The 19242-nt window shown below is 34.4% G+C and overlaps 1 protein-coding gene across 2 annotated transcripts in view; it reads right to left on the bottom strand.

Moving 5' to 3' along the window:
- Positions 1-3700: 3700 nt before the first annotated feature.
- LOC131146270 (serine/threonine-protein phosphatase 2A 65 kDa regulatory subunit A beta isoform-like) overlaps positions 3701-19242 on the bottom strand; it is a 59661-nt gene continuing 44119 nt past the window's right edge. Inside the window, exons 11-13 of one of the 2 annotated variants that reach the window (XM_058095743.1) lie at positions 4951-5090; positions 4798-4864; positions 3701-4070 (exon numbers count right to left, since the gene is read on the bottom strand). In XM_058095743.1, the coding sequence (XP_057951726.1) occupies positions 3951-4070; positions 4798-4864; positions 4951-5090 (327 nt within the window). In that variant the 3' untranslated portion in view covers positions 3701-3950. Of the gene's footprint in view, positions 4071-4797; positions 4865-4945; positions 5091-19242 lie in introns of those variants that run through there. The other variant, XM_058095744.1, reaches the window with a different exon arrangement.

Genomic DNA, 19242 nt, shown 5'->3' with positions numbered 1-19242 from the left:
GAAACTTAGCCTTAAAGGGGCCTCCGAATAGGGTTGTGGAGATTAAGTCTAAAAAAGGATACACTACAAGATCGCACAGTACAAAAGGCCAAGTAGGCCCACTTGGCAAAATGGCAAAATACATGAGTCTTGCTCATATTGACAAATGAGCCCTACTTATATTCTTGATAGATGAGACCTGATAGTATTCTTGACAGATGAGCTCTGCTTATAAACAAATTAACCTTACTCATAGGTAGATGAACCTTACTTATATTTTTAATAGATCTATGTTAATAAATAGATGAACACTATGCATATTATTGAAAGACGCATCTTAACAAATGAATTATACTCATAGATAGATGATCCCTACTTATAGACAGATGAGCACTACTCATATTCTTGACAAATGAGCTATACTCGTAGATAGTTGAGTCGTGCTCTGTTCTTGACAAATAAGTCTTGTCCAAAAGCATATGAGCTTTGCTCATCGATAGTTGAATTATGCTCTATTCTTGACAGATAAGTCATGCTCATTCTCTAATCATAATCTTCCTTATAATATATCTTTCACATAAATTGACAATATGAGATTTGCCCATATAAATAACAGAAAAGCACTTCTTTATTGACAATCAAGCTTCACTCATATTTGAAAAATGAGCTTCGCTCATATGTTTTGACAAATGAACTCAATTCATTAGCGACAAATGAGTGTTGATCATATAAGTAACAGATAAACTTAACTCATAATTGATAGATGACTACTCATAATTGACAGCTAAGCAAAAAATAAAATTTATGAACAAATAAATACTCCCAATCCTAAAACTATCTTCCAAGACTTTGGAGTGGGAGGCAACCAGAGTAGCATAAAGGAATAACTCTAAAGAATTATGAATTTATAACTCTCAAACAAAGGAGGAAAATGAAGGGGTATAATCCCCATAACCCCTCCGAATTGAAGATATATTGGTATTAAATTTCAATGAGTCTTTCCCTGTAAAAGAGCATTCTTGCATTCTCGAGGGAGGTAAGATAAGAACAACACTCCTAAAAAACTATTATAGGCTATTAGGGGCCTCTTAAACCCTTTTTTTTTTTTCTTTTATTGCAGGTGATTGTCACATATTGTGGGTACGAAGATCATATTCGACTTTTGACATCAACAGAATGAAAAATAAATTAAATGAATGTTGTCTTTCTTTCTCAATTGTTGTTGATGTTATTGTTTAATGTTTTCATTGATTGAGAACTTTATTCTTTTTTTGTCTTTCTGAATATACAATTGGTTCTACTATGACAAATTATGAAACAAATTATGTTTTTTTTTTTTAATTTTATTTTTGCTCCTTTCCAAATATACAGCTGGTTTTGCAAGGGTAATGTTAAGTAATAAAGTCTAAAAGCTATATTAGTATCTGCAATAATTAATAAAATTAAAATTGAGGGGATCTTAAATACCATCCCCAAAAATCATGTACCCTTACTTTAATTTCTAACATAAGCTTACTTTATTTATCCAAGGCATCTCAAAACCTTTTAGGTTATAACGATGGTGATGTTCTTTAACCCGTCTACTCTAGATATGGCGGGTGACCCAAAGTGCCAAGAATATTCAAATGAATGGACTTTTATGATTGGAAAATAAGGCCACGCGGAAAGCATAGAGGTAACTCGAAATTTGTAGGTTTGACAACTCCACTAGGCCTTGCAGTAAAAATGTTAAGAGGACGAATGCCGAGTTTTTTTCCTATTTTTGATTTTATTTATAATAAAATATTAAATAATGGTTGGATGAGAACTTTTTGCACAGAGGTAACTCAAAATTTGTAGGTTTGACAACTCCACTAGGCCTTGCAGTAAAAATGTTAGGGGACGAGTGCCGAGTTTTTTACTTTTTTTGATTTTATTATAATAAAATATTAAATAATGGTTGGATGAGAACTTTTTTTCCCACTTTGATGCGTCCCAAAATTCACTGGATTGTCTAGCTAGTTCTAAACGATGAGGCAGTCGCTGATTAACAGGTGGCGAACAAATCTCGCTAGTTAGTCTAGCAAGTTTTAAACAAAACTCACGGGAACATCTAGTGTGATTTGCATGATTTTTCCTCTTCCCGCAGCTGAAGCTCATCAACCCCACTGATAGTATGTCACCATCTCCACTTTCCATCACTTCTTTTATAGTAAAAACAATTTTCTCCCCCTTTTGATGGTTAATGGTTGTGCAAGTGTTGTAGAATAGGGGTTGATTTGAAGGTTGAATATTTTAGGCAAAAATTCTTCAATTTTCATCGGGCTCTGGCACGGGTGCAGGTGCTCCAACATGAGATGAAACCTCATCTAAATATATCAATTCAACGAGATTTGCCCACCACATGTCAATCAACGACTGCCTAAAAACTCGCTAGACTATTCAGCGAGTTTTGGGATGCATCAAAGTGAGAAAACAAGTTCCCACTGAACCATTATTTAATATTTTATTATTAAAAAAATCAAAAAAGGAATAAAACTCCACATGTGCTGGGTGCCAGCACAAGATTCTCCTTCGTTGACTCTTATTGCACCCTTAACAATAGGTGTTCCAAAATATTTAGATATGCTAAGAGACTCTCTGATGGAGCTTTGCTTGCATAATTTCATTTTAGTATTATTTAGTAATACGAGTTTGTAAAGGAAGTTGCTATGCATCTTATGCAAATGATCCATACAGCATTTAAATCAGTTGACCTTTCAAAATAAAGTACCTCGCCAATTGAATGTTCAAAGTGGCACTCTCAAAACCCTTGGCTCATAATAATAATGTTCTATGATCCATGTACATACTGCAGGGGAGGTGAAGTGCCACAAACATAGCAGGGCGCATCCTTCACAAGTAATCGGGGGTATACTTCCCTTTGGCTTAGCTACATTTTAAGTGGTCGTATCAAAGTAAGAAATAATAAGAATGATAGAACTTCAAAAAATGAAAGTTAACAAAAGATATAATTAGGCCCAAATACACTACCGTTTTAGTTTATGTGTTGACTCAGGCATGTCCCCCTTGAAAAGGGGGCTGAGTTAAGTGACTAAAATTTTGTGAAAAGCAACTTCATTTAAAAAATGTGAAAGCAAACGCACAAAGTAAACAATGGAATGGACAACCATAGAAACAAGATTTATAGTGGCTCAGTACCTCGTGATCCCTGCCACTCCTGAAGAAACATAATTACTGTGAAGTGCTTGGACTGAAGAGGGTTGCTGCCAAAGTAAACAAAGGAATGGACAACCATAGAAACAAGATCTATAGTGGCCCAGTCCTTCATGATCCCTGTCACTCCTGAAGAAATATGATTACTGTGAAGTGCTTGGACTAGAGAGAGATGCTGCTCATACAAGTGTGAAATGCTGCACGAGACATTTGATGGTTCTGGTTATGCATAGATGAGGTCTCCTATGAGAGATATATGATGATGCTTGCTGCTTAAGAACAATTTAAGCACATAACAGAGTCAGCTGCTGCTATAATGAGAGATCTTATTACAGGGTTTTCTAAAGCATATTGTTATTGCATAGAAATTTCATTCGCACTTTAATTACTGTTTGTTCTACATCTAGGACATAAATATTCAGAATTTTGTTTGGCACCTCTTAAAGTGAGTGCTTGGACCATAAAAGCACCTCAGGCTAAAGTGAAGCAGAGAGTAGAAAGCAGGGCTGTATCAAGGGATGATACAGGCTAGAATGCTGATATGTTTCTATTCATTCCCCAGGTGGATATAAAAATGCATAACAAAAAATAAAATAAAATGAAGCAATCAAAAATAGAAATAAAAAATACAAAAAATCTAATATCAATATATCTGGGAGGAACCGGTTCTAGCACCTCAGCCTCAGGTCAAATATTACATAGATACACTGAAAGACGACTAAACCGGAGCTATGACTTGGGGGAAGACAAGAACACAAATTAATAATATAAAGAAACTAGGTGGACATCATGACCTGATCAGAGGCCTGCAGGGCTTGGCTAGCAAAAAACCTTACGTCAACATCTGGGTCCTCACTAAGCTCAACCAAACAGGGACGGATTGACTTCTCCACCACCTGCATGGTTCAACAAACACCAATATTAATATGCCCAACCAGTTTCAAGTGAAGAATTGCTCAAACCAGGATAAAAGGTTTGAGGTTGAAGTAAAAAAAGCTATTGAACACTTCCAAGTGAACTTGAAAAGGAGATATAGTTGAGCTTTGAAGCATGGAGTTCAGGTATTAGATTTTTAGATTTGTCTGGATTTGTACAAACTCAATACAATTTTAAACTGAATTTTTTCTAAATCCACAAATCCAAATCCAATATCCAAACTCTAAGTTGCAAACACTAGGTCAAGGTATTGACACGTTTAACCTTGTTTGACTTGAGGGAATACAATCAGGCCATGCTTGAAGTACAAAAAAAAAAATATATGTTTTATTTCTTTTAGAAAAGTGTGAGCATTCTTGAAATGTTTTATATATATTTTATACATGCAAGAAGTTATTTACAATCAAAGCCAAAAATCTAATAATTTAATAATTTATACAATTTTGCCCCAATATAATAATAAATTTTGCTATCTAGCAGGACTATTAATGATCAGAGGGGTGACTATTCAAGCCTTGTAAATGGCAGATATCTTCAGTCATTTAACTCATGCTTCCATTTGTGTGCAAAGCTTTTCCACGTCCAATAACATTCTCAATTCATTCTTTCAAAATCTTAAATAGTTGTCATAATTCCAGGCACAAAGATTTTCAAAACCAGAGTAGAACAATTAAAATAAGAACTTACAGACTGGTCGACTATTGGAATGAGGGACTGCAACACCTTAGCCACGTTGAACTTGATGTTGGGTACCCTGTGACAAGGAGTCAGAGGCAGAAAGTAAATAACAAACAAAAAGATCATTTCTCAAAAATGGATTTGAGAAACCAGAAACCATACCTATCTTTTGACGCATTAATCACAACGGGCAGAAGCTGGGAACATGTAATTTCTGAGCCCATAACGGGGGCAAGTAGGGAAATTGCATGTAGAATTGTCATCCTATATAGATAGTGTGGGTTGTTTATCATGTCCAAAACCTGTGGAGAGATTGCAAAAGCTTCAATATGAGATAATACACAAAAGGGAAGAAACTCTATTATGTAGGGAAATCAGCATGTGGCCATACATTTCTCTGTTCTTTATTTCAATTTAGAAAACGGAAAAAGAAAATAATCTGACAAAATGTTACTAAAAATTAATTTATTTTTAGAAGGAAGGGAAAAAAATCCCTTAATAACTGGGTCATTGATCTAAGCTGAAGACCTATTGTGACAGCTATAAATTGTAAAATTGTACTGTGCTTAGGTATAGGCATGGTCCAGAAGCCAAACACATTTTCTGCTTTTGCAAACGCAAAAGGCTCCATATTTGTATAGAAAAAATTTAAACTCCCTACTTTTTCCCCCTATATTCTTCGAGAAGAAAAAAAGAATATATGCAGTAAAAGCAACAATGCAAGGGAATGTAACCAATGTGAAGATCACAGCTACATGCCACGACAAAGATGCTCAAAACGAGGTCAGAAGTTTGCAAATCTGGACCAAGATTTTACAATTTCAAGCAACAAAAACTCAAAAATTAGGCATGGAAGAAAGTGGAAAAAGGAGAGGACCCATAATTTCTGAAATGCTATCCCCCAAAACCTCTGATAACATATTACTGAGAATGATGGAACCAAGCTGTGAACCCAATGATTCATCTCCTCTCCTCCCAATTGGGAGGTCAAGGGCTTGAGCCTCACTAGCATTGCCTAGGAGGCAAGGGGTGGTAGGTAGGTTAGGCATTTAGGATTTGGTTGTATATATTGGGTGGGACTGCCCCTGCAGGGGCACTCTATAAGGTTCACACTCCCAGGGCAATAGGGGGCATTAAAAAAAAAAGAATGTTGGATGGTCATATTCTGATGCTCTAAACTTCATGAAATTCCTAAAATACCCTATGTTGGCCTAACATGGCTTTCGAATCTAGTTTTTTATGATAACAAATAATGGTTAATTTAACAAGTTGTTTAAGTGATGATATTTCAGGAAACCTTGTATGACAAAGTTCAAAAGGATCAAAGAAATGAAAGTTCAAAATCACAAGTACCATAAAGCCATACTCCATCAAAAAAGTGATCAAAAGAAAGGTCAAAAGGATCAAGATGTTCAAAACATGTGGAAGCTTAAAGAACATTGAAGCTTAAGTCTAAGAGGATTCAAAGCAAGGATATTTATGAAGAATTCAAGCTTAGAGAGTTTTTAAGTGTTTAGGATGACTCATGTAAGTACTTCAATATAAATATCATTTTGAAATGCTTTGAAACTCATTAGGGATTGATATGGACTTAGAGACCTTATTTTGAAAACCCCAGAAAATGCTTTTTAAAAGTAACAAAGCAAGATGGCTAAGAGTTTTGAAACTAACCTAAAAAAACAGTATTTATAACTGTCCAGGCAACTGACCCCTAAATCCTCAGGCGCCTGACCCTGTATTAAACTGAAAATTTCGCAGTGTTCGGAAGGTTTAGGCGACTGACCCTCGAACGGCTAGTTTTAAACAGTTTTTAAAAATTCAAATTTGAGTTGCTTGTGCCCCAAACTTCGTATAAACTTGGGAAACACTCCAAATAACTTAGGCAACACAAATTAAACACTTTTTGATGCCTATAAATACACAGTTTCTCAAATCAAATCAGTATCAAGAATTGAAAATCAATTTTCAAGCCATATTGCTCACTCTCTCTCAAAGCTTTCTTGCTCATATATTCTTACTGAGATTTTCTGAGATATAATGAGTCTTTGAACACTCTTCTATGAGCTCAAACTTCCGAGTTACTTATTCATATCAAGAGAAGAATTTCGGTGATACATTCTTGAGCTTCAAATATCATTTTCTTTGATATTTACTTTGAAGTATATTAGTGCTATAAATTGTATTAACCAACTCTATCTGAGAGCATCTCTTGTACACATGAATTTTTTCTTGTTTCCTTGTTTTTCTTTGACGGTTCAGGTTTATTGGATCATTGTACCGAGCGTGGGGTATCGCTTGGAGAGGGGGCTCCACCCTAAAGGAGGGATTGTAACAGTTTGTTCCGCCCGCAAAGGAACGCTATAGTGGAATCCTTAGGTGGTCTTGCCTAAAGCGAGGATGTAGGCTGGGTATAAGCCGAACCTCGTAAAAAACTCGGTCTCACTCTCTGCCCTTACTCTTTAATTTTTCAGCATATATAAATTGTGTGGTTGTGCTTCTAAAGTGCAGGTAGCTGAAAGTTTGAGATTGAGAAAACTTTTAATTTAAGAGACTACGTTGATTAATCTTTTGCGGAAACCTTAAAGGGAGTACGTTGATTAATCGTTTGTAGAAATCTTGGTTAAAAGGAAGTGCACCAATATTCATATAGACAGGGCTTTATTTAAACTAAGCTGAGTTTTGCAAACGCTGAATCAAGGAAGTGCTGCAGCTCATATAATTGGTTAAGTATCGTGTGTTTGAATGATTGATTGATTGATTGTTATTGTTAAAGGTATTTGGCTTGTGTTGATATTGAGAGTGGATTGTGGTTGGTTTAATTGAGCATTTAAAATCAAAACATTCTTGTGTGTTTGCTAAGTATACGAAAGGTCGTGAATTTGTAAAAAGACTCAAAAGAATTTTATAAACCCAATTCACCCCCCCTCTTGGGACTACACCTTAATTTTCAATTGGTATCAGAGCTAAGTTATAGTAAATCTTAATTAGAAGCTATATAAAGGTCTAAATGGCACACCTAGGTATATCCCCTTTTGCCGAAGGTCAATCCTCAACTAGACCGCCTATTTTCTGTGGTTTAAACTATACGTTTTGGAAACAAAGAATGAGAATCTATCTACAAATTATGGATTGGAAAGCATGAAATGTTGTCACACATGGTGACTACATTCCCACTAAATTAGTAGATGGTAAAGAAGTTCCTAAAGAAGAACAAGACTAGACCGATAATGACTATAAAATGATGCAAGTAAACTCAAGTGCCATGAATGCACTATATTGTGCTTTAGATGTTAATGAATTCAATAGGGTCATGGCATGTAAGTCTGCTAAAGAAATATGAAATAAGCTAGAGGTAACCTATGAAGGAACTATAAATGTTAGAGATAGTAGAATTGATATGCTCACTAGCGAGTATGAGGCCTTTAGGATGAATCTAGATGAAACTATCACTAGCATGTATACTAGGTTTACTCACCTAATAAATTTCTTAAACGCTTTAGGGAAGAATTATTCAAGATATGAAATGATTAGAAAAATCTTTAGAGGACTTCCTCCGATATGGGAACCAAAGGCCACAGCAATCACGGAAGGAAAAAATCTGAAAAACACCTCCCTTGATGAATTAATCAGATCCCTTCTCACATATGAGATGGCGATAAACGAAAGAAATTCAGAAAATAATAATAAAAATAAAAAATCAATAGCCCTCAAGGCTGCCAAAGAAAGTTCTAGTGATAAAGATGAAGACAACGAATTAGATGATGAAGAACTAGCCTTTATTACCAAAAGACTTGGAAAATTTTTCAGAAAGAATAGGAAATTCCCTCGGAAAGTTAAAGGATCAAAAACTAACAAAGGAGAAACAAACGTGAAAGAAACTAAGAATGAACCTCCTACATGTTATAATTGCAAAAAGGTCGAACACATTAAAACTGATTGTCCACAGTTGAAGAAAGACAAAAAGAAAAAAAAGAAGGCAATGAAAGTCACATAGGATGATACAAGCTCTAACAAATCGGAGAATGAATCAAGCGAACAAGAAATTGCCAACATGTGCTTCATGGCGTACAATGCTGAGGTAAACTCTAACTATAGTTCATCAGAAGAATCTAGTGGGGAGTCTTGTAATGATTCATGTGATAGTATGCCCTTATACAAAGAAATTCAAGCTGAATTATTTTCCTTACATAATAGATTCATTAAAGTAACTAAAAGAAATATAACTTTGAAAGAACAAAATAAAAATCTTAAAAATCAGCTAGAATCCTTTAAATCAGCTGAAAAAGAAAAAGAATCTCATATTGATAACCTAATGAAGAAAATGAATAACATGTCTCAAGAATTGGTCAAACTACAAGTAAACGATAAAAGCAATAAAGACTTGGAAATAAGTGAACTTAAAAGTAAAATTGAAGATAAAGATAAGATCATTTATAATTTTACTAGAGGAAAAGAGAATTTTGAAAAGATGGTTGGACAACAAAGGATGATTAGTAATAAAAAAGGAATTGGTTACAATGGAATTGAAAACAAAAAGAAGAAGAACTTATTCATGGGATATTTTGTAAAAGAAGCAAAATACTATGCTAGTACATCATTTACAAATATTCATGAACACACTACTTGCTTCTTGTGTAGGAATAAAGGACACATAAAGTTTAATTGTCCACTTAAAAGGAAGTATGTCAAAATAAAAAATGAATGGAACGTGAACACTAAAAATAGATATGACTTAAAAAGAATCAAAAAGGTTTGGGTTCCAAAAGTAACACCGTAAATCCTTCCTTGTAGGTATGCTTTAGGACCACTCCATCAAAAAAAAAATGGTACTTGGACAGCAGGTGTTCAAGACATGATCGGGGATAGAACAAAGTTCACCACCCTAGTTCAAAAAAATGGAGGGTATGGGACCTTCGGTGACAACGCTAAAGGTAAAATCGTCGGGATTGGTAAAATAGGTAAAGAACCCTGCCTTACAATTGATGATGTTTTGTTAGTTGATGGATTAAAGCATAACCTTTTAAGCACAAGTCAACTTAGTGATAAAGGGTTTGACATAATCTTTAAGCAAGATAAGTGCATAGTTCAAAACCCAAGAAAACATGAAGTGTTATTTACAGCTTATAGAGTCAATAATGTATATTGTATAAACCTTGAAAACCTAATCTCCCAAGATGTAACATGCTTAGCTGCCATGAATGAAGCCAATTGGCTTTAGCGTAGAAGACTAGGACATGCAAGCATAGATCTATTATCAAACTTATCTAAAAAGAAGTTAGTCAAAGGTTTACCAAATACAAAATTCATAAAAGATAAAATTTGTGATACTTGCCAATTTGGAAAGCAAATTAAAACAAGCTTTAAAAAGAAGAAACATATCTCTACTAGTAGACCCTTAGAACTTATTCATTTAGATTTGTTTGGTCCTACTAGAACTTAAAGCATAAGAGGTAAGCAATATGTCTTTGTCATAGTTGATGACTACTCTAGGTTTACTTGGGTATTATTTTTAACCTCCAAAGATGAAGCTTGTAACATGTTAATACATTTATGCAAGAAACTTCAAAATGAAAAAGGATATAGTGTTTTAAATATAAGGAGTGATCAAGGAAGAGAATTCAACAACAAAGAAGTTGAAAAATTTTGTAATGAATATAGAATTAATCATAATTTTTCAGCACCTAGAACTCCACAACAAAATGGAGTGGTTGAAAGAAAGAATACAACTCTTCAAGAAGAACAATGCTAAATGAACATAAGCTACCAAAATATTTTTGGGCTGAAGCGGTAAATACCTCATGCTATGTGATAAATAGAGTTTCAATAAGAACAAATTTAAATAAAACTCCCTATGAACTTTGGACAAGTAGAAGGCCTAACATTTCTTACTTTCATGTTTTGGATGCAAATGTTTTGTATTAAATGATAAAGATGATTTAGGTAAATTTGATGCAAAAGTCGATGAAGGTATATTCTTAGGGTATGCATTAACGAGCAAAGTTTTTAGAATCTACAACAAAAGAACTCTTACAATTGTGGAATCAATTCATCTAACATTTGATGAAGAAAATCCATTTAATAAAACAATAAATGTTGAAGAAGTTCAAAATACTCAAAAACTAGAAAACTTAGAAATTGTAGAAGCAAAAGAAGAAGAAAATAAATTAAATTCAAATGATGATGCTATAGAAAATTCTGAATTACCCAAAGAATGGAAATATGTAAGAAATCATCCAAAAGATCAAATCATAGGAGAACCATCACGAGGTGTAACTACAAGATCTTCTTTGAAAAATCCATGTAATCATTATGCTTTCATCTCAAGATTAACCTAAGAATGTTGAAGAAGCTCTAAATGATGACTCATGGATAATGGCCATACATGAAGAATTAAATCAATTTGAAAGAAATAAAGTATGGAAATTAGTTCCTAAAACAGATAACCATTTGATTATTGGAACTAAGTGGGTATTTAGAAATAAAAAGGATGAAAATGGAATTGCGGTAAGAAATAAAGCTAGACTTGTAGCTCAAGGATACAACCAAGAAGAAGGAATAGATTATGATGAGACATTTGCTCTTGTAGCTAGAATGGAAGCAATAAGAATGCTTTTACCTTATGAATCTCGTAAAGAATTCAAATTGTATCAAATGGATGTAAAGAGTGCCTTTTTAAATGGTTTTATAAATGAAGAGGTATATGTAGCACAACCACTGGGCTTTGAGGACATTCAAAAACCTGATTATGTGTACAAGTTAACTAAGGCTTTATATTGTTTGAAACAAGCCCCTGGGTTTGGTATGAAAGATTTAGTGGATTCTTACTAGAAAAGGGGTTTTCTAAAGAAAAAGTTGATAGTACCTTATTTATCAAAACTAAGAAGGATGACATGCTTATAATCCAAATTTATGTAGATGATATCATATTTGGTGCAACTAATGATGATCTATGTAAGGAATTTGCTAAATATATGCAAGAGGAATTTGAAATGAGCATGATGGGTGAATTGAACTACTTCCTAGGATTACAAATCAAGCAAACAAAGAATGAAACTTTTATAAATCAATCCAAATATATAAAAGATATGCTTAAGAAATTCGACATGGAAAGTAGTAAGCCCATAGGTACCCCCATGAGTACTTCCATAAGCCTCGATAAAGATGAAAAAGGAAAACCAGTAGATATAAAATATTATAGAGGTATGATAGGAAGCCTGTTATATTTAATAGCTAGTAGGCCGGATATAATGTTTAGTGTATGCATGTGTGCACGATTTCAATCAGCACCTAAAGAATCTCACCAAATAGCCGTTAAAAGAATCCTAAGATACTTAATAGGAACAATTGATTTAGGACTATGGTATCCTAAGGATACTGGTTTTGAAATGATTAGTTATTTGGATACGGATTATGCGGGTTGTAAGATTGATATAAAAAGTACAAGCAAGACTTGTCACTTTCTAGGATGGTCTCGTCTCTTGGTTTTCCAAGAAACAAAATTCCGTAACTTTATCAATCGCTGAAGCTGAGTATGTGGCAGCCGGTAGTTGTTGTGCACAAACCTTGTATATGAAACAACAATTAAAGGACTATAATCTAAAATATTCAGCCATCGCAATTAAGTGTGATAACACAAGTGCAATAAACATCTCTAAAAATCCAATATCACACTCAAGAACTAAACACATTGACATAAGACACCATTTTCTAAGAGATCATGTACAAAAAGAAGACATATTACTTGAATTTATAAATACAAACGACCAATGGGTGGACATTTTCACAAAACTCCTTCCCAAAGAGAGATTTATATCCATAAGAAGAGAACTAGGTTTCTTACATAGTAGGGAAGTTGTTTAAGAAGAGTTAATATTGAGTAAAAAGAGAATTTTTAAAAGATTAAGGGAGTCGGGTGACTGAGCAGTGTAAATTGGAGGATCAGGCGCCTGAGCCATCAGCCCTCGGGCGACTAATGTGCTACTGCCTGCTGAAATTTAATTTCTGCAAAATGTTAGGTGACTGAGCCAAAACTTCAGGCACTTGACTTGACGGGTCCTATATATTTTTAAGCGCAAAAACCCTAACTCTTCAGACTTCAGGCTACTAACCTCTGTTCCATCATTCACCCAAAGCTCCAACTCTTAGTCTCCCTTGATTCCTAGCTCCAAATCCCTCAAATCAAAGCCTCCCAATCATGGTTTTAAATAAAGATGGTTTAAAATAAAGGCCGCGACCGTTACGTAATGCCGTTACGTAAAGGTTTTTTGGGTTACCGATACCGTTACACACCGCGAAATCGGTGGGAAGAAAAATCACAGCCGTAGAGGCCGTTACGGACCGCGACCGTTACGTAAAGGCCGCTGCGGCCATTACGTAACCGCTACAGGACTGTTACACCAAAAAAAAATTTTATTTTTTATTTTTTCTTCTCACTTTTTCTCTCTCTTTCATATATCATTCTCAATATACCGAGTCGCAAGAGGGGGAAAAGATTATAATGAGGATGACAATGATGCAAAATTTACTATTTCTTTAAATACTCACAATAGATGCATTAATTAACAATTTCAAAATACTAACTTGTTAGGAATTTTTTTTTTTTAATAATATTAGTAATGTGATATTTATGTTCTTTATTTTTCAACTTCAACTTTCTTTCTTTTCTAGCTATTTTATATTTATATTATTCGTATGTCTTATGTGTCTAATAGATTAATGAAGTGTATAATGTATTTTATTTTATTAATTCATTTAGCACACATAAGAATTTATCACAGATAAGAACAATGAGAAGTATAAATATGCACACACATGTAATTTTCTATCAATGATGGTTTAAAATAAATGTAAATTTGTTGCCCTTACCAAATAACTTAGTTACTTGAACTAAAGGGTCCAAAATACACTAAAACCCTTTCTAAGAATGACTAAAAGTTTAAAACATGCAAGTACGCTAATATGCACAAGGTTGTGCGTGCTTCAAAAAAATTCTCGGCCGTTACACCCGCTTCCCGTTATGTAACATCCGCTACTCCTGCTTCCCGTTACACCCGTTACCGTTACCGTTACGTTACCCGCTACTGCGATTTAAAACCATGCTCCCAATCACTCTCCTACACCTTTTCCCTCGGTTTCTAGGGTTTCACATTGGCTGTTCGGTTGATTCCTCCACAGTCAAAGATGCCTCGCGCCAAAATTACGGCAAACCGAGATTTTTCTTTCGGGAGAGATGATAATAACATCGAACAACGGCTCGTCACTCCTCAATCGAAGCATCGATGTCGAACTCATCTCCGTTCTACGGAACCAATTTTTGGTAAGGTCATAGATATCACCTTCTTTGATTCAGAATTTCCGAAAATCCTGCCAATGTTTCGGAATATTGGTTGAAAGAATTTTGTAACTTATCAATCCAAAGGCCTGTATCCAAACCTAGTGAAGATCTTCTATGCTAATATGATACATGGAGAAAATGTGCTAACCACTGAGGTTAGGGGAAAGAAGATAGTTTTATCTCCACAAACTTTAGCTCCTATTTTGCATAGTAGCCCAGGTGAATTTGAGTGTCCAACATTTGCTCAATCATGGATTCTAGAGCAAGGATTCACTCCTGAGGTATTCTTGCCACCAATTATGGTAGAGGAACCTGCTTACTTTGGCCATCCTCCAAGGTACAAACAGCTGAATCTTTAAGCTCAAATGCTTCAAAAAATTATCACAAACAATATCCTACCCCACATATCCTACGTGGATTGTTTTATGTTATGGTGTCTGCTAAAAGGGAAGAAACATGATCTCTCTAGCCTAATTTTGAAATGGATGTGGGCTAAATTGGAAGCTAATCGAGTCACTCTTCCTTATGGTGGTGCTCTAAACCTTCTCTTTGCTCATCTTAGTGTTACTACTCCTACCGAATTGTTCATCAAGCGTACTAGGTATGATCTTTTCACTTTCATAACCTTGAAACAAATGGGATATGAAAAGCATGATCAGGGTTGGTTTTTGAAAGGAGGATGACCACAAAGGCCAGCAGCTATACCTCCTCCACCTCAAGATCAGCAACAAGGACTTTCAGCTGACACTCCTTCTTGGTTTATCCCCTTCCATCATGAATTTACTACATTCAGCAGAGATATGCGTTCAGGCCTTCAATCACTTCAGGAGAAAGTATCCTCACTCCACACTACCTGCTCTTCACTTGACCAGCGCCTTACTCGCATAGAGCAATATAGGGCTAGCTCATCTCGTAGTGTTGATCCCATGGATATCAGTTCTGTCCCTCGGAGTGATGCTTCATCTGAGGAAGAATCTGAGGAAGGAAGTGAGGAGGGTGATGAAGAAGAAGCTGAAGCTGATGATGATGATGACGATGATGCTGATGATAATTGATCTATTTGTCACTTTGTGTTGTATTAAAGTCTTATCTATGTATTGGCTTAGTCTTTGTGTTGCTTTGTTTGCTTGTTCTTTTCTTTTAGTTTGACTTGTAACTCCCTTATTTATAACTTTTTGTATCTCTTCATGACTATATGACTATGCTCTTTATGTGCTATCCTAAGACTTTTTGTGACTATGCTCCTCATTTGTTTTGATTGATGTCAAAGGGAGAGATATTTTAAAGAGCAAATATGAGAAGAGAGTATCTTAGAGATCAACCATGAGAACATGAGAATGTGACAAATACGTAAAACACATAATCTTGGCATGAGATATAGCATGGGGGAGTAAAAGCAAAAATGAGCATAATGAGAAAAATGAAAACATAAGTAGAATGAGACCATAAGCATATATGTTGACAAGAGCTATAATACGTTAAAACATAATATACTTAATTGTGACTTACTGAGTTTTGAACTTACTTATATTTGAAATCATCATTTTTCATAATTGTTAAAAGGCGTGCTTATTGTAAGGGGGCGCCTTATCAAGGTTCTCTCATCTTTGCTCCTTATTTGTCATCATCAAAAAGGGGGAGATTGTTGGCCTAACATGGCTTTCGAATCTTATTTTTTATGATAACAAATGAAGATTAATTTAACAAGTTTTTGTTTAAGTGATGATATTTCAGGAAATCTTGTATGACAAAGTTCAAAAGGATCAAAGAAATGAAAGTTCAAAATCACAAGTACCATAAAGTCATACTCCATCAACAAAGTGATCAAAAGAAAGCTCAAAAGGACCAAGATGTTCAAAACATGTCGAAGCTTAAAGAACATTGAAGCTTAAGTCTAAGAGGATTCAAAGCAAAGATATATATGAAGACTTCAAACTTAGAGAGTTTTTAAGTCTTTAGGATGACTTATGTAAGTACTTCATTATAAATAACACTTTGAAATGCTTTGAAGCTCATCAGGGGTTGATATGGACTTTAGAGACCTTATTATGAAAACCCTAGAAAATGCTTTTTAAAAGTAACAAAGCAAGATGGCTAAGAGTTTTAAAACTAACCTGAAAAAATAGTAGCTTTAGACCTCAGGCGACTCAAGATTTTTTTGAACAAATTTTGAACAGGGAGTGTAGGTCCAGGCGACTAACCCCTAAATCCTCAGGCGCCTGACCCTGTTTTAAACTGAAAATTTCACAGTGTTCAACAGGTTCAGGCGACTAAGCCCTCAGACCTCAGGCGACTGACCCTCGAACAGCTAGTTTTTAAACAGCCTTTTAAAATTCAAATTTGAGTTGCTTGTGCCCCAAACTTCGTATAAACTTGGGAAACACTCCAAGTAACTTGGGCATCACGAATTAAACACTTTTTGATGCCTATAAGTACACGGTTCCTCAAATCAAATCAATATCAAGAGTTGAAAATCAGTTTTCAAGCCATATTGCTCACTCTCTCTCAAAGCTTTCTTGCTCACATATTCTTAATGAGATTTTCTGAGTGAGTCTCTGATCACTCTTCTATGAGCTCAAACTTCTGAGTTACTTATTTATATCAAGAGAACAATTCCGGTGATACATTCTTGAGCTTCAAATTTCATTCTCTTTGATATTTACTTTGAAGTATATTAGTGCTATAAATTGTACTAACCAACTATATCTGAGAGCATCTCTTGTACACAAGAATCTTTTCTTGTTTTCTTGTTTTTCTTTGACGGTTCAAGTTTATTGGATCGTTGTACCGAGAGTGGAGTATCGCTTGGAGAGGGGGCTCCACCCTAAAGGAGGGATTGCAACGGTTTGTTCCGCCCGCAAAGAAATGTTATAGTGGAATCCTTAGGTGGTCTTGCCTAAGGCGAGAACGTAGGTTGGGTATAAGTCTAACCTCGTAAAAAACTCGGTCTCACTCTCTGCCCTTACTCTTTAATTTTTCAGCATATATAGATTGTGTGGTTGTGCTTCTAAAGTGCAGGTAGCTGAACGTTTGAGATTGAGAAAACTTTTAATTTAAGAGAGTACGTTGATTAATCTTTTGCGGAAACCTTAAAGGGAATACGTTGATTAATCATTTGCGGAAATCTTGGTTCAAAGGACGTGCACAATTATACATATACACAAGACTTTATTTAAACTCTAAGCTGAGTTTTGCAAACGTTGAATCAAAGAAGTGTTGCAGCTCATATAATTGGTTAAGTATCGTGTGTTTGAATGATTGGTTGATTGCCAGTTATTGTTAAAGGTATTTGGCTTGTGTTGATATTGAGTGTGGATTGTGGTTGGTTTAATTGAGCATTTAAAATCAAAACATTCTTATGTGTTTGCTAAGTAAACAAAAGGTTGTGAATTTGTAAAAAGACTTAAAAGAATTTTATAAACCCAATTCACCCTCCCCCCCCCTCCCCTCTTGGGACTACACCTTAATTTTCACCCTTGTCTTGCTAAAATGAGCTAAAAAAACAGGCAATGACCCAGGGCTCGCAGCAATGTCTAGGGAGTGATGACTTGGATACAATCCTGTCCCATACCACTTCTACTAAAAAATAGCTTCTCAAGACTCAAACCTGTGAATCAAAGCTAAGAGCCTAAGATTTTTACAATTACTCCCAAAACAAAATCATAATAAAATTTTGAATATAATAAAATAAAAATATAACACTTGATAAAAAATGTAAGCAGATTTAAGGCCTGTCCAGTAGAGGAACATAATTTTTATTTTCCATTTTTTGTGTTCAAAACAAATAAAAAAACAAATCTTGTTTTCCAGTTTCCCAAAATTTGTATAGAAAAGGCAGTTTCCCAACATTTGTAGAGAAAAGGTGGAAAACAATCAAAAGATGTTTATCAAATTTCAACTTTCCAATACAAATGTTCGAGAACTGGAAAACAAGGTGGCACTTTTATAATTTTTTAGAAAACTGGAAATGGAAAATAAAACTGCTTTCCACAAGTGAACAGGCCCTTAAGTATTCCTTTTTGAACCCAATAAGTCCAACTTTCGCAACAAAAGGCTCCTCAATCTAAATTGCATCATAATACAAGCCTATTATGGTAAATGTATTTATATAAAATAGGGGAAAATACATTTGCACCTTGTAAACATTACAAATCTCCTCCTAAACTTTTAAAAGTGACACTTAAACACCCTGGACTATCAAAGGGGCAATGGAGTTAACATTTGTTAAACTAAAATCATAATAATACCTTTTACCTTTTTATTTTAATTCCACTCCATCTAACTTGGTAATAACTTCTCAACAGCAAGAATCAAAGTGTAGGACTACCAAAATTGTTGAGAAGTTTCAAATATCATTTATATTCACCATGTATAAAATGCATTAAATTTAATGAAATAAAGAAAAAAATTATTTCATTTATTAAATTATATTATTTTTTTTATAGTAGAACGTAATTCATAAGATAAATGTTATATGAATAAGTCAATTACAATATATAGTATATTTTATTTTATTAATGTATACTATACTACCCGCATAATGCGGATATAGTGCATTTTTATTTTTATAGAATTAATTATTTAATTCCTCAAATTTTTATTTTTATTTTTATTCCCACACTTCAATGATTTTTTTTCTATGTTTATAATATGTTTTGTTTGTTGTTTTTTCGGTCGTCCATGCCCCAAAATAATATCTTGTCTTTTCTTCCCCTTATGGCCATTTTTGCTATGCTCATTTTGTAAAATTTATTAATAAAAATATTCATTAGGTTTGTAAGGGTAATTTTGTCTAAAAATATTATTAACCATTCATGTGCCATATGCATTACAATATTCGTTAGATTTCACTATTTTTTGTTGACGAAAGCAGTTTTTTACAACCATTAAGATAGTATAGGGGGTGCAACTTCATTTTTAGAAGTTCAACAGGGCATTTGTAGTAGATGGTATAGTGTTAGGGGGTGTGAATGTATTTTCCCCTACAAAATATATTCAAGATCTGCAACATGGCTTATTGGTTGTCAGATTGTGTCAGATACCATGTACCCACATAGGATACAAGTACGCAATTCAGTCACTGTCCTTGTCATACAATGTAAAGAATAATAATTTATAGA

The sequence above is a fragment of the Malania oleifera genome, chromosome 13 (assembly GCF_029873635.1).
Source record: "Malania oleifera isolate guangnan ecotype guangnan chromosome 13, ASM2987363v1, whole genome shotgun sequence".
In the NCBI taxonomy this organism is placed as follows: Eukaryota; Viridiplantae; Streptophyta; class Magnoliopsida; order Santalales; family Ximeniaceae; genus Malania; species Malania oleifera.
This window is presented reverse-complemented; position numbering and strand designations above follow the sequence as displayed.